The sequence below is a fragment of the Canis lupus genome, chromosome 12 (genome assembly GCF_048164855.1).
Source record: "Canis lupus baileyi chromosome 12, mCanLup2.hap1, whole genome shotgun sequence".
Classification (NCBI taxonomy): domain Eukaryota; kingdom Metazoa; phylum Chordata; class Mammalia; order Carnivora; family Canidae; genus Canis; species Canis lupus.
In genome coordinates this window covers 49,486,020-49,501,559 of record NC_132849.1, presented here as the reverse complement: position 1 = coordinate 49,501,559, position 15,540 = coordinate 49,486,020, and the positions used below count along the sequence as shown (strand labels likewise).

General features: G+C 37.2%; 1 protein-coding gene across 8 annotated transcripts in view; it reads right to left on the bottom strand.

Moving 5' to 3' along the window:
- Positions 1-15,540, bottom strand: part of LDAH (lipid droplet associated hydrolase) — a 104,903-nt gene that overhangs the window by 54,805 nt on the left and 34,558 nt on the right. For all 8 annotated transcript variants that reach the window (XR_012004674.1, XR_012004675.1, XR_012004673.1 and 5 more), the window contains one exon: positions 5,962-6,131. Coding sequence is in view for 5 of the 8 variants with exons in the window: in XM_072770947.1 (XP_072627048.1) it covers positions 5,962-6,131 (170 nt within the window). In the remaining 3 variants the exon portion in view is untranslated. The remainder of the gene's footprint in view (positions 1-5,961; positions 6,132-15,540) is intronic.

Below are 15,540 nucleotides of genomic sequence, written 5' to 3'. Positions count from 1 at the left end.
ACTCTGACAACAGTTACTTTGATATATGAATGAGCTCTTATTCTTTCCCCTCCCTCCAGTTTATCTTGACTGTTGAACACAATGCAGTGATGTTGTATGAATGTTTATCACAAAGATATCTAGCTTTCACTTCAGACATGAAGGTTCATCCGAATAGTGTTGGGGCACTACAGTCTAAATAATTTCATTGTTTGCAGAATATTTGACTTTATTTTTTTCCCTACTGTAGACAAGATGTACTCCTAAATCAACACGCATGATCTAACATGCTATTTTAACTCTTTCAGTAAAAAGTGTCCAAAATTCTCAGCTATGTCTTTTAAGCCTCTCAAATTTTGAGTATCTAAACACTACTGGGGACCCAGAAGAAATAAACAAAGAAAAAGCTCTGAGCAATAACAAAATCCACATATTTAATTTCATCAATTTTACTCTTGCATATGCATTTTAAGACCTGTTCATTCTTACTCAAGACAAAATTCTAACATGATTATTTGTTGTCTCTACTAGGCTCAAATTACAGTAACCAATTGTAAGTAGGGAAGAGAAGTAGAACCTAACACTGAGGAAGAAGACAGAGAAACTAAAATAAACAGGCAATTTTTTTTAAGCACTATCATTTAAGAAGTTTCAGGACATAGGCAAAATCTCTTTAATCGTATTTCACTGTAGTATAATATCATTATCAAAACGACGTCCTTGAATCACTAATTCCTCCATAATCAATATGCACTGTTGAAGAAGATAGATAAGTAAATAATATATTTTAGACAAATTTTTATTCAACTGGATAAAAGAGTCTGGTGCTTAAAAAAGAGAGTTTAAGTAATCTGGAAATTTCATTTAGAGAGAAGATAGTTTTGCCAACCAGACAGACAAAGGAAGCTCTATGTTATTGTGCATTTTCCCCAAGAAAGGCCAAATGATATAAAAAATTAAGTTTTTGAAGGATCTGTTATCCCTGGAAGGGAATGAAGTGTTTTCATAAAATGCTATATAAATACTTAGAGGAAAATAAAAGTAAAATTACTTGAGGTTCACCTCACAACTCAGTGCAGAATCCACTTGAGAATCAAGGTCTTTCAACTTCCAACCTTGAATTTGACGCAATCTATTGGCAAAATCAGATGGCACATTTTTAACATACAGAGGACTAATGCTGAAAAGAAGATTCTAAATAGGATGGATGAAACTACTACTTTTTTGTTCCAGTTACTTGACCTCCAGCCCCAAATTGCTAAAGCAGCATTCATGGGGGTCTCCAGCTTCTTGAGCTGCAACATCATGGACCGCATGAAGCTCGTTGTATCCAGGAGTATACAGTGCTATCTGTAGGCTCTGCTGTCATCCAAAGTTTGAAAGAGTCATCAAATATCTTCTTAGACTCTTGTTATACCCACAGCTAATATAACTGTATCCTACCCCTGGATTAAGACAGAGCTGAGGCTGCATCCTGGCAAGGGACTTTGCTCTCAGCTCCCATCCATGAAATGGAAGATAGGATGAGACTGTTTCTAAAGTCCATCTCAGCTCTAAGAGCCTATGAGTCTAAAACTATGTTTGTTATTACAAGTCATGACAGCTACTATTTAACAGTCTTCCAATTATATATTTTCTCAGGCTTCTTTTTAAATTCTTTATTTTGGGCATTACTTGTTAAAATATAGAATGATTTCTCTAATTCTATGTACCAAATTTGCTTAAAGAAACAAAAAAAATTTCAATATCAGATTTTTAAAAGAGCCATTTCTTTAGTATATTAAAATAAAGGTCAGATAATATGTCTAAAGTGTGCAATAAGTATTTTAAAACAATTTTAAGACCAAAGTTTCCTATAATTAGTTATAAAAATATTGTAAAGAACTGAACCAAAATAAAACCAAATAAACCAGCTACTAAACTACACATATGTCTTCAAAATCTTATGGGAGTCAAATATTCCAGTAAAAATAACAGAAAAGATGGAAACACAAGTTTCTTATTATCACACTTCATATGTTATAAAACATAACAGCTAACTTATTTTTGGCAAAATGATTAGGGATTGCAACACTCTGGCTTATACAAACTTATTTGATTGTCAAATGCATCTTAAATGGAGCGTGTCATGCTAACTTCAGGCATGCAGGCACCGTGCCGTCTTAGGGTAGCGCAGAGACACTGAAATTTCAACACTTCAGCAGGGATCACACCACCGATATTAACTGGGCCAGGTGTTTAAAGAGGCGGGGGCGGGGGGGGGTAGGGTGGGGAGGGCTTCAACAATGCAGTTAATTGAAAACAGACGAAGCTTTTGAATAATATAAAAAAAAATCATACAGATGTTCACCCTTCTCCCTGGGTGACCTTTATGGACAATTTATTGCATGCGTTATTTTCTAGAAAACACCCTTTTTAAGAAGACACGGTTTCACATGTCTCTCTGAAAACTCTATAATCACAGTATGAGTTATGCCTCCACAAACAGACTACGTTACGCTCATGTTTCATTTCCCTTTCCCCTTTTCACCACCGTTCCTGCAAGGGCAAGAACACCTGGAAGGAGAACAATAATTAGAAAGCTCTAGAGCTAAAGGAGCTATAAGAAGCTGCATTCACCTTGAGAAGCATTGTACTTCTTTCCCAACAGACATGTGAGCGCACGCCAAAAAGGAGAGATGGATTCAAAACAAATGTGCTGAACAACTGTTCTCCTGAATGTAGAAGAGAAACTATACACTACACGCAGAATCGATGTGAAGCAACCAAAAGCCAAAAAGACAGATCAGTGATTAAGTTAATAGACTGTGAGGACTCAGAAATGAGTATTTTCTTCTTTATGTTTACAGAATAGTGTATTTGTCAGGGTTCGCAGAGAAAAAGAACCAACAGGATTTATATGTATGCATGCATATGAAAGGAGATTTATTATAGGAATTGGCTCCCATGATTATGGAGGCCAAAAAGTCCCACAATATGACATTTGCAAGATGGGAAGCAAGAAAGACAGTGGTATGATTCAGTCTGAGTTTGAAGGCCTGAGAGCCAGAGGAGCTAATCTTGTAAATCCTGGGTCGAAGGCCAGCAAACCCGGAGATCCAATGTCAAAGGGCAGGAAAAGATGGACGTCTCTGCTCAAGAAGAGAGAGAGAAAGAACCCCCATTTCCTGAGTTTTGTTTTATTTGGGACCTCAATGGATTGGAAGATACCTGCTGACAATGGTGAGAGCAAATCTTTGCTTGGTGTACTGATTCAAAAGCTAATCTCTTCTGGAAGCATCCTCAAAGACACACTGAGAAATGTTTTACCAGCTCTTTGGCCGTCCCTTAGCTGGGTCCAATTGACATATAAAATTAACCATCACAAATAGTAATGCTATTATTATTTCAAACATACAAGTACTCTTTTCTTCAAAAAAAAAAAATTCCTTTTTTTTAAGGTTTTTAAAACACCCGAGATAACTAATAACCCCAAATTGTATTTCATATCAGTTTGCTGCATTTTCTTTGGCAAGACCAGCTCACTTGCTATACTGGGAAATAAACTCAGTATTTTAACTTATATGTTATCTACGTATCTATATGCTTGACTGTACATGACACAAGTGAAATACTCACTGTAGCGGTGGTGGGGTAGGCAGCTTCTGACATGATCCTTACTTTCTAATGTTCATGCTGCAGTGTAATCTGCTCCTCTTGTGGGGGCTGGACCTAGGGCCTTACTTCTAACAGATGGAATACCATAAGAGTAATGGGACATGATTTCTGTAATTAGGCTATAGTTTGTGACTTCCATCTGCCAGCAGACTTTCTCTGGCTCTTCTACCATACTTCCTCTAATGAGGCAAGTTAGAAAGACGACCCACATGTTAAGGAACTGAGGATGCCCTCACCGAAGTGCCAGTGATGGACCAAGGCTCTCAGTCCAACGACCCTCAAGGAATGGAGTCCTGCCAATGACCACGTAAGTGAGCTTAGCAGCACATCCTTCTCAATTCAAAATTTCAGATGAGACTGCAGCCCTGGAAGATACCTCGATTGCATGTAGTCTTATGAGAGACCCCAAAGCAGAGGACCCAGCTAAGTTGTGGCTAGATCCCAGACCCACAAAACTCTAAGAGAATAAATGTGCATGGTTTTACTCTATTTGATTTTGGGGTAATTTGTTACACAGCTGTAGATAACTAATACAGTACTTAACCTAGTGACTGAGCCAATGATTCCAATGTCACAATTACAGCTAGTACCTATTAGGGGACTTCTAAGGTTGAGGCACCATACTTAATTCTCTCTTTGGGGAACATATCATTATCCCCATTTCACAGATGAGGAAACAGAGGTATTGAGATACTCAATAACTTGTCCCAGGTCACACAAACTATGACAGCAAGTATTTGAACCTAGGTGTCTTAGCTCTAGAGCCAGGGCTTTCAGCAACTTATAAACAGAACCACTGAGTGGCAGGGCTGGGCACTGTAAAGAAGGTAACTTCATCACACAGTACTAGAAGAGATTTGGAAGGCACAAAAGAGATCAAAAGCCATGCAAGATGCTAAAAACAAAAATAAAGTCTCCTTTCCAATTAAAATACTTTTCTGTGGAAAAAAGAGTAGAAACAATAACACAGTGAATGGAAAGCAATCCTGAATTTATCGAAATTGCACTTAGAAATAGAAAATACACTTTCTTACACCCAATAAGCAAAAATTAACAACCTTCATTTGTTTTTTTTAACTTAAATTCAATTTGTCAACATATAGTACATCATTAGTTTCAGATGTAGTTTTCAATAATTCGTCAGTTGCATATAGCACCCAGTGCTCATTATGTCATGTGCCCTCCTTAATGCCCATCCATTTGGCATTAAAAACTATAACCAGGGACGCTATAGTTGTACATTTCCTAAGGGCAATTATGAGTGAGACGTAAGTGTGTCAAGCTGGTACAAACAGAAGAAAATTTCCAGTGAGCTTTGAAACTCCTTGAGATTTTTATCATATGGAATAAGAAGAGTCAAAATCCGAGGACACAGAGATTCTAGGAAGGAATCACTTCTATCTTACATTCAGACTACAAGGTTAAATAGCATTCCCTCATACTCCTACACTCAGTAGTTATCAGACCTATGGGTTAGTGTGTCTCTTCCATTAGACTTTGGACGCTCTTATCTCAAAGACTGTCTTAGTCACCTGGATGTCCTCAAAACACAGCTCAGGGCCTCACACATGGCCAGTGTTTAATATATGTTTGTTGAATAAAGAAATAATTTATGTTGTGTATTGCATCCATTCAGTAGATTCTTTCAATTGTACATGTAAGTGAGAGTATGAGTTGCTCTCTTGTTTTGAAGTCCCTTCTAGCTCACTAGCTTTCTCAGGCACTTTAAATAGGCCTTTGTGTCTCCAGTATTCTACTTAATATTTGACACCCAGTGGCACCCAGTCATTTATGAATGAATGAATGCTTCAAAAAGGCTGCCAATCTATAGAATGGAGAAGTATCCAGGCTTATAATTAAATAAAGATCTGGTATTCCATAAGGACAGCTGTTTGCTTACTGATGATCATGATGACGACAATGATAATAAATTATCTTCCTTTTGAAAGGAGGCGTGAACATTTGCAAAATACTGTCACAATCAGATTCTTCTCTAGGTCTTAGCTGACGACTACTCTTAAATATGCCTTTATAAATGAGAAGTTATAAGCAACTTCAGAATTTCATATAACCCTAGATTAAATAGCATTCATCTGGTAAATTTCTATCTCCTTATTATTTTTTGAAACACATGGAAACAGCATGAACATACATGCACATAGGCCCACAGTAATATAGATAAAGATAAAGAAAGGCAGCCACCAAATATCCCCCTCTCTGTTCTGTTTATCATTAAACAAGAGATAAAAGAGGGAAGGAAAGCTGAGGTGAATTTGCGCAAGTGCATAATCTAGCACTTACAGTCACTTCCTGAGGCATACTTACTGGGAGTTCAGGGGCAAGCTTCAAAATCTCAAGAGAAAAATGGCAGCCTATTGAATGGCCAATGACCACAAGTTTTATTTCCTTTGGCACATGAGTTCTCAGGAAAGCTAGCTTGTGTTCCACTTGACCTTGTAGTCCATAGATGTCATTAATTTCTTGAGCGTTTGTATCTAAAAGCAAAAATATGTGTATATTTTCACTTAATGAGGAAAATAATAAACTCACTGGGAAAAATACCTAAAAAAATAGCCAACAACAGTACTAGTTATGACTTATTTAAAGCCTACAATGTGCTAGTTACAGTGTTATACACTTTACTCAAATTATATCAACAAGTCTTCACAACAGCCCTGGAAAGGTAGTATTTATTTTCTTTTTATAGATGAAAACCCCAAAGCTTACAGACATTAGGTGATATACACTGAAAATCACACATCTATGAAGTGAAAAAGGTAAGATTCAAACCCAGGTCTGTCCTCAGAGCTCAGGAACTTTCAACTAGTCCATGAACTACAGTTAGCTTAGGCCACTACCTCTCAAACTTGATCATCTATCAGAACCCTCTGCAGGATTTAGGAAAGCAGTAATTGCTGGACTCTACCTTCAAATTCTGTGATTCAGTAGGTCTGGGCTGGGAACTGAGAATTTCTGTTTCTAAGTTTCCAGGAGATGTTGATATTGCTGGTCCCAAGACCACACACTGAGAACCGCTGGTTAGGCTAGTTTATATTATTAATAGAAAACTACAAAAACCCATGACACTGCTTCATTATTTTAGATAATCTGTTGAAGAATTTAGACAGAAAGCCTTAAGAAGAAATGCTGCAAATTGTTCCTTTTAACCAGCAGTCTTAACCTGAAATATCCTTTCTTCCTTTCACAAATGAACTGTCTTCTGGAATCTTCAAGAGCTAATTAAAACTTTATCTAGCTAATCTCCAAGAAAAATGAATGAGCCTTCCTTTGTGCTTAGCCAGTCCTCTTCACTCTTATTAGAGCACTTTATCATACTTGTATAATTGTCTTTTTATTTCCTCTCATGGGCTATGAGCTCCTAGGAGGCAAGATTCACCCTTTCCTCTGTGGCTAGCACACAGTAAATCTTAATGTGGAGTGAAAAAAAAATGAACTCACTGGACAGTCTCTGAGGATGCTGCTAAGCTCTGGTATTCTATAAATATGGGAAATTTCAATAGGTCTTCCCTATGCACCTGTAATATTTCAAAATATCACAAGGTGGTAAATTGTTTATTAAAATTTGAATCACTAGCATATTAAATTTCTTGCCTTCGATTCCTACAAGTTACTAATGTGAACTGTAATGAGCCACACTGTGGCTCATTTGACGGGTACCCAGAACTCACTGTGAAGGACTGCTCTTCAGTTTTCTCTGTACATGCCGTTTCCATTCCCTTCAGTGCTCAGCAACCCTTGTTAATCTGGCTAACTCCTCTTCATCCTTCAAACTCCAAACAAGTGCTATCTCCTCCGAGAAGCCATTTTAGGATTCAGTGGGTGAGAAGTAAAGTAGCCTTCTTTTCAGGTTCCCCAATATCCCATGTTTATCTCACCACACTACTCCTAATTTTTTCCTATGTTACAATTTATGTCTTGCTTATCTTTGTCCCACTGTATGTTTCTATACAGTTATGGAAGACCTTTTTTACTGAGTCAATGAGGCTTATTAGTTTCCTTTTTTCCATAGTATTACTAATCTCTCAGGTAAGATGTGCTCTGCCCTAATCCTTCTAGGTCAGCCTCGAATCAGGGAAGTTCAGCATAAAACAGAATGGGGAAGAGAGAAAATCTGGAAGTCTGACTTTGGTAGGGCCCCTGATAGCTCCAAATTAAAAGTGTTCATTGAATATTACACTTGAGTACTTTATGTTCCCCTCTCAGTTTATCTGATTTGATCCCTCCACCCAGAAGTGATCATATTATCCTTACATACTCCAAAACAAACATCTATAAGACCTGCAAACCCATTTTTTTATTTTTCAAAATATATAATGTTTGAAACTGTCAAAATCTTCCTTTCATTGGGACAGCATGGTATAGTAATATCATGGGTGTTGGAGACAAAATAAATCTGAGTCTAACTCCCAGCTGAGCACCTTATTAACTTGGTGGCTAAGGCAAATCTTTTAACCTGGCCTCAGTGTCCTCTTATCTACAACAGAGATAATAATTCTAGCCTCCTAAGAGTGTAAGCATAATATTTTTAAAGCACATAACACAAGTGTCTGGCATAAACTATAAGAGAAGTGAAAGTTATGGTTGCTATCATTCCAATTCCCATCATTTAAGTCCTCCCTGGAATATATACCAAGAACATTTACTTGGATAGCGCAAAGAGAAAGAAAATGAGCTAAATGCAGTAAAACATTTTAAAACTTCACTGACACCAGAAATAAGGTTCTAAAAGATTATATTTCAGATGAACTTTAATGAACACTATAATTCAAAAGATTAATCAAATGAATATTTCAGAAGTAAATCTAGCTTTACCTCTGGGAACTGCTCAGTAGATTTCCAAGGTAAACACATTACTTATTAATGTCTGCTATAGTAATGAGGTTAAAGGAGAAGAAAATACTTTCTAGAAATAATAATGATAGCAAACTTAAATGTGCTATCTGGACATTATTTTACTAGTAAAAACTAAAGGTTAAAGGATTATATATTTCACTGTTTTTCATGATTATTATTTTAATATACTCTGAAAAAAGGCCAGAAATCATTATCACTTTCCATAAAATATAGTAAAATAATTATATTTAATTGTACCAAAATGAAAATAATAATATGGAAATTACCTAAGCCATTTTTTTCTGTAGAAAAATGTACTATGTACTACAATTTACAATCCACTAAATATGTTTGGAACATAACATCTATCAAGATATGGTCTTAAATATAATACTGACAATTTTTAGAACCTGACCCTATTTCTTAGACCCATTTCTATTTACTTTATAGCTCATATATTGAGTCTGGAGTTTATTTCAAAAGGTACATATAATCTGTTCCTACAGAGTTCATAGAGAAATTAAGTAATATTAGTATTTCACATTTACTCTTTATCTAGTTGTTCAAATTGATTCAGTTATTAAAATTTTGTCACTTTTGGATCGAAATGTTATGTATCCCTTACAGACATAGGTATCTGATAACTAGTATTTCATTCCATTTCACACTAAGTGAATTGACCACTCTGACAGAAAACAGTGACTAAATGGCCAGCCCATGGTGACTTTGAAAATACAGATATAAATACAGTATACTCCCCTTATCTTCAAGGAGTTCACAATCTAATAAAAACAAACAAATAGATAAAAACACAATTATAAAACACTGAAATAAGTTTATCTAAAGCATTTCCTCGAGAAAAGAATAAATTTTTATTGCATTTAAAATACGGATTTTAATTTAATTTATTAAACCATTTTAATTGCGTTTAGAACAATTGAAAGGTAATGCCCCTTTGGATTCATGAAAACTACTGTGCCCTTCTTCAAATAAAACAAGATAAATATCTAGAAAATATTCTTTACTAATTCACATTACTATAAATGTGTAACTTTACATATTTGAATGCAAACATATGGCCTAAATTTAATAATACATACATAATATATATGTATGTCTAGGTACATATTGGATATAAATGCATAATCAGTCTTACTATATATTGTCGTTTAAGCAGTATTTATTTACAAGTTATCTATGACCATAGAACTAACAAAATTGGAGATTAGTGCTACATGAGCCTTCTGCTAGGACCAATTGATTCCAACTCAGGTCATTACCTCAGGGTTGTGAGATTGAGCCCCACATCGGGCTCCTTGCTGGGTGTGGAGCCTGCTTAAGATCCTTTTTCTCCCTCTGCCCCTTCCCCCCTTCCCTAAAAAAGTACCAATAAAGATAAATTTAAAAAAATGGAACTTCTGAATTGTTTTCATTTATTAACAGAAAATATTAAAGCAATTATGGCAAATATGGCAAAGTGATAACTATTGAGAGAAAATCGAGGAACAGAACCTTGGACTGTTACACTATTGTTTGTACTTTTTCATACTTAAATTTCTTTTCTCAAAATAAAACATTTTAATTAAGAATGCTTTGACATGACTTTCCTACCTACATCAGTTTTATAGGGGAAATTACCATTCATTTCTCCATTACTCTCAGTGGAATACAAAAGCCCCAAGGGACTTTATCTAAGTTTATGCAAAACATCAGTGAAACGGTGGATGAGAATGTCCCTAATTCTTCATGCGTATGTAATTCACTGATCCAAAGGTCTTCCTTTCATGACTGTACCCTGAGTTTACTAAGCTGATGTGAAAGCACATTCTCATAGTTTAGGCCTCGACTGTCCCTGGCCCCCTAAATATTTCTGTAAACTTGTTGCATCTAAACATTGGTGTAAGTCTGCTAGCTAATTTTAAGGCATGGAACACAGGCTATGGTAGGTAGGCATCCTATTTAAAACTGCTATCAAATAAATAAAATCTTTTAAGCCCCAAACACGTCTTATAAAATAATTTATTATAATTATTCTCCAAATACATGGCTAAAAACTGGGGTCATCAAATTATGCTTTTCACCTGATAAAACCCAGTGCTCTGCTAAGGATTTTAGTAGGGGAAAATACGGGAAATGAGAGACCAAGAGAGAGAAAGAGAGAGAGAGAGAGACAGATTGATTCAGCAAGAAGAACATAATGTTTATTGACTTAGCAAATAACAAAAGCCAAAGACATAAAAGTGTGAGGTGTAATTCTGGACAATGATGAGTTCTGTGGCTGTTTGTGGTTTATAGGAAGGTGGAACAAATGAGGTCGGAAAGGAAGGCTGCCACTTGATCAAGGAGGACACTGAACATCACCAGGGAGTCTGGGCTCCACTGTTGTGAGCAGCGGGAAGAGGCTAAGGCCCATGAAGAAAGGGGCAGTGACCTGGCCTGTGTAACAGGACACTGACTTCAGTATTACTTTCCCTAGTCTTGTTGTGCTTCTTGCTTCTGTCTTCCCCGAGACTAACAATTTGTGGGATTCTTAACTTCTTTTCTTGCTCCACCCCTTGTTTTTTTTCCCTGTTTCTTCCCACCTACTGAGAGCCTTGTTTACTGTCCAGTGACTATGAGTCCCCCAGACTTGACTGTGCCTGCCTTTGGCTTTTCTAGCCATTCCATTCTGCCTCCATGCTCCTCTGCCAATCGTGGTCCTGGCAAGAGACAAAATTTTACTGTTTTTCTCTCTTTCCTTGTGTTTGAATACTGGAATGGGAGTGGTTTACTGTTTCTTTGGATAAGCATGACTCAAATTCATCATCAGTTGAAAGATTGTGTAACTTTTTTAGGTAGTGTTTTATCAGCTGAAACTAAATCACTGTGATTTCTAGTTTTTATGTTACACTTTTTGAACAAATGACTTAAAATAGTTGATAATGAATCTGCCGTCAAGTAAGCTGACTCTATAGTAAATCAAAGCCAGAAGGAGTTTATACTTCTAATTCCTCACATTTTCTTTTCACACTTTTTTTTGGTCTTGAATCACCCCCTCCTGACATTGGTGAACATCTGTGCTCCCAATTATACTCAATTTATGGTTGTGATAATGTGGCGCAACTAGAATATTATTTCCAACTGTTCATAATTTTAACATGTGCTAATATGAAGCAAAACATACTTTCAACATTTGATGGGTGGTTATAGCTTATGTCCTCTCTCTCAATGATTATATATTTTCACACCATATTTTGCATGTCAAAAAACCTGTTCTTTAGGGCAATAATCTTGGATGATGAATAATCTATCTACCCTGCCTATCCAAAGCAATCTACCATAGCATGCATTTGCAAACATAACCTTTAATATGTAAAACAGATGAAAGCAGAACTGTTCTGGCTGGATGGGATACTAGAGCCCCACGTGCCCATCTTAGAACTTTTGGGCTCCTCAGAATACAGATAGAAAGTCACCAACCTAAAAGGCGGAGACTGGAATCTCTATTTCTTTGTAGATTTCCGCAGTACGACACATAATCATCTAGTAGGTTGTCAATAAATCCTTGATGATGATGAGCCACTCATGTACCCTCTCTAGAAAACCATAGCTTCCTTTGGCCCTCTGGTGGCCCTTTGGGCTAATGCCTCTAGATGGCACTGTTCTCATTAGGTAGCAAAGGAACCAGGCTCCAATTACTAAGTTATTAACTCAACAGTGCACAGGTAGCCTAAGCAATAAGCATACTCAAAGTTATAAAAAATAAGATGTCAATTTAAAAGGAGAATCAGGACAGCCCCGGTGGCACAGCGGTTTAGCGCCGCCTTCAGTCCAGGGTGTGATCCTGGAGACCTGGGATCGAGTCCCACATCAGGCTTCCTGCATGGAGCCCGCTTCTCCCTCTGCCTCTCTCTCTCTCTCTCTCTTTCTCTCTGAATAAATAAATAAATCTTTAAGAAAATAAAATGAGAATCAGGGCCGCCTGGGTGGCTCAGCAGTTGAGCGTCTGCCTTTGGCTCAGAGCATGATCCCGGGCTGGGGACTGAGTCCCACATCAGGCTCCCTGGAAGTAGCCTGCTTCTCTCTCTGACTGTGTCTCTGCCCCCCACCCCATGAATAAATAAATCTTAAAAACCAAACAAACAAACAAGAAAATGAGAACCAAAGACATTTCCCAGAAATTCAGCCACACACAGATAATTTTACTGGTTTTCCTCAAGAGCTATGTAGTGGTTCTGAAAATGTGGTCCTAGAACTAACAACATCAACATTACCAGGGGAACTTGTTAAAAATGCAAATTCCCAGATCCACCCCACATCTACTGAATCAACAACTTGAGGTGACACCCACTCATCTGTGTTTTAATGAATCCTCCAGGTGACTCTGATGCCTGCCAAAATTTGAGAAACCTTGATCTAGGGTTATCCTTTGAGTCTATTTTCAACTTTCAATGTTGTTCTTCCTGTTCAAATGCTTGATTTTGCCTTCACTTAAGGGCTTCTTGTGATAAGGGGTTGAATGTTGCTCTCATTAGATAATTCAGTACATAGCTTCTCACCCAGGTTAAGAATGTAGGAATTAGACTTGTCACCTTATCACCATTACATTACACAAAAGAAGATGTATCATCCTTCACTGAGTACCCTGAGGTTATTTTCACTACTTCCTAGCTCCCTCTGTTTTGGGCTTAATGTCTTCTCTTGCCAGAGGTAAGATAACAGGCCAGCAGAGCTGGTGGCTTTTTAAGCAGTTAATCAAGTCTGTTTTCTCTTTTTTTTTTCTTAAAAAAAAAAAAAAACCAAAATGATTTTATTTATTTATTTATTTGAGAGAGTGAGTGAGAGAGCATGTGCACGTGTGCAGAGGGAGGGGCAAAGGGAAAGGAGAGAGAGAATCCCAAGCTGACTCCACACCCAGCACAGAACAGACCTGGCCAGTCCCACAACCCTGAGATCATGATCACAGCTGAAATCAAGACACCCAAATGACTGAGGCCACGCAGGCACTCCTCAAGTCTGTTTTCTAAGAATTCTAACACCTCTGTTTTCCAAACACAACCTAAGATTGCAAAAGCACATTCTAAGCAAACATAAATTTCCTGACAAAGGAAAAACTATGATACTGAACCTAAAATTTTCTTTGGGCTTATACATAGAAATAACTTAGAACAAGAAAGATGTATCTGTTAAGATATTTCATAGCAGAGCAAGTATCTGCTACATACTATCAGTAACAGTATCAGTCACATTTCAATATGATGGCTGTTGAAATACATGTTTTTAACCAAGGAAGCAAAATCTCTGTATACTCAGTTTTACTTCACTACTGCTCTTAAAGTCCTTCACTGGTAGGTAATCAAGATTTACTTATCTTTCAAAGTATACCCTAGTTTTTAAGCGGAGTGTTAAAGACTCTCAAGTGAACTGAATTCATAGAGGGACACACACACGTGTGTGTGCATTAACACAGAGAAAAAACACTATGAAAAAAGCCACTTTGAAGTATTTATACAACATTTGCCATGAGTTCTGCTGTTTTTTCTATACCCCATTACTCCTGTTCCCCTATGAGCCACAGCTGGAAAAGGGTCACAGACCAGGTAAAACTGGTGATCATGGAAGGGCCAATCTGAGAATTAGCCCATGGAGTAACTAAACCTGAAAACGGAGTCTCATTAGCACTTTGCATTAGCCAGCTAAGATGACCTCTCGACAGGAGGAGGTAACACTAAACTAAATACTCAAAGTGCTGGCTTCCTGTCGAGGTTTTGCCACTCACTAGCAGAAGGTGATTTTGCCCTATTGGGCTTTCCTTCCTTGAAAAATAAGGGTTCAAGGTAGGATTTGTTGTGGATACTTTTACCTCTAAGATTCTATAATTCTTTTTCTTTCTTTAAAGATTTTTTTTTTTCCCAGTAGTGGAAACTTTCAAACATACATAAAAGTAAAGAGAATAATATAATAGAATCACACATACCCATCACCCATTTCCTACAATTATTTTTTTCTGCTTTACTGAAATATGATTAACAAATAAAAACTGTATATAGTTAGGATATACCACATAATTGTTTTTATGTGATGATTTAATATACAGATATATTGTGAAATGATTACCACAATCAAATTATTATATCCATCACCTCATGTAGTGTACTGTTAAGTGCCTGACATCAAGCTTTTGATTGACTAGGCTTCCATTTCAAAAGACATCCATCTTGAATAAGCATATTGCCATCTGTATGACACAGCTACTAGTAAAACAGCCAGATAGGGAACTAGGCCACTCTACTCATGAAGGTACCTTTCAGAAAGCCTTGGGTATTTTAGATAACTGACTGCTTATGTGACCCACTTCTCCCTCCCCAAGCCCTAATTCTGGCTCTTAAGCCTTGCATTAGCCAATGAAGAGTGAACCTGCAATTGTAGACACTCCACCCTTGGACCCTAACAGAACCCAAGGTCTGCTCCCCCTGCCATGTAGGTAATAAATCTTGTTCCTCAATGGTTTCTTGCTGAAGTGTATCCTGCAATCATAATTAAGAACCACAAGAGCCAGGCCAGCCATAAATAGGGGCCTGGATGGAAGAAATGTCTGTGGAGCTCCCTACCAGTGATGTGTGCCCAGGCAGGCACTGCAGGCCCTCTTAACTGAAGGTACTGCCATCAGCAGGCTTGGGATGGAGGGAATAATAACCCTTTTTCTTTTGTGTGATGATGAGAACACTAAGATCTACTCTCCTAGCAAATTTCAATTATACAATGTAGTATTATTAACTATAATCATCATGCTATACATGAGATCCCCAGAACTCATTCATCTTACAACTGAAAGTCTGTATTCTTTGACCAACATCTCTCCATTTCCCCAATTCCTCAAATGCTGGCAATAGTTCATAGAACTCTGATTCTGAGTTTGACTTTTTTTTTTTTTATTTAATTCCACATGTAACTGAGGTCATATAGTATTTGTCTTTCTGTGCCTGGCTTATTTCACTTAGCATAATATCCTCTAGGTTTATCCATGCTGTTGAAAATGGCAGGGTTTCCTTTTCCTTTTTATAGCCAAAT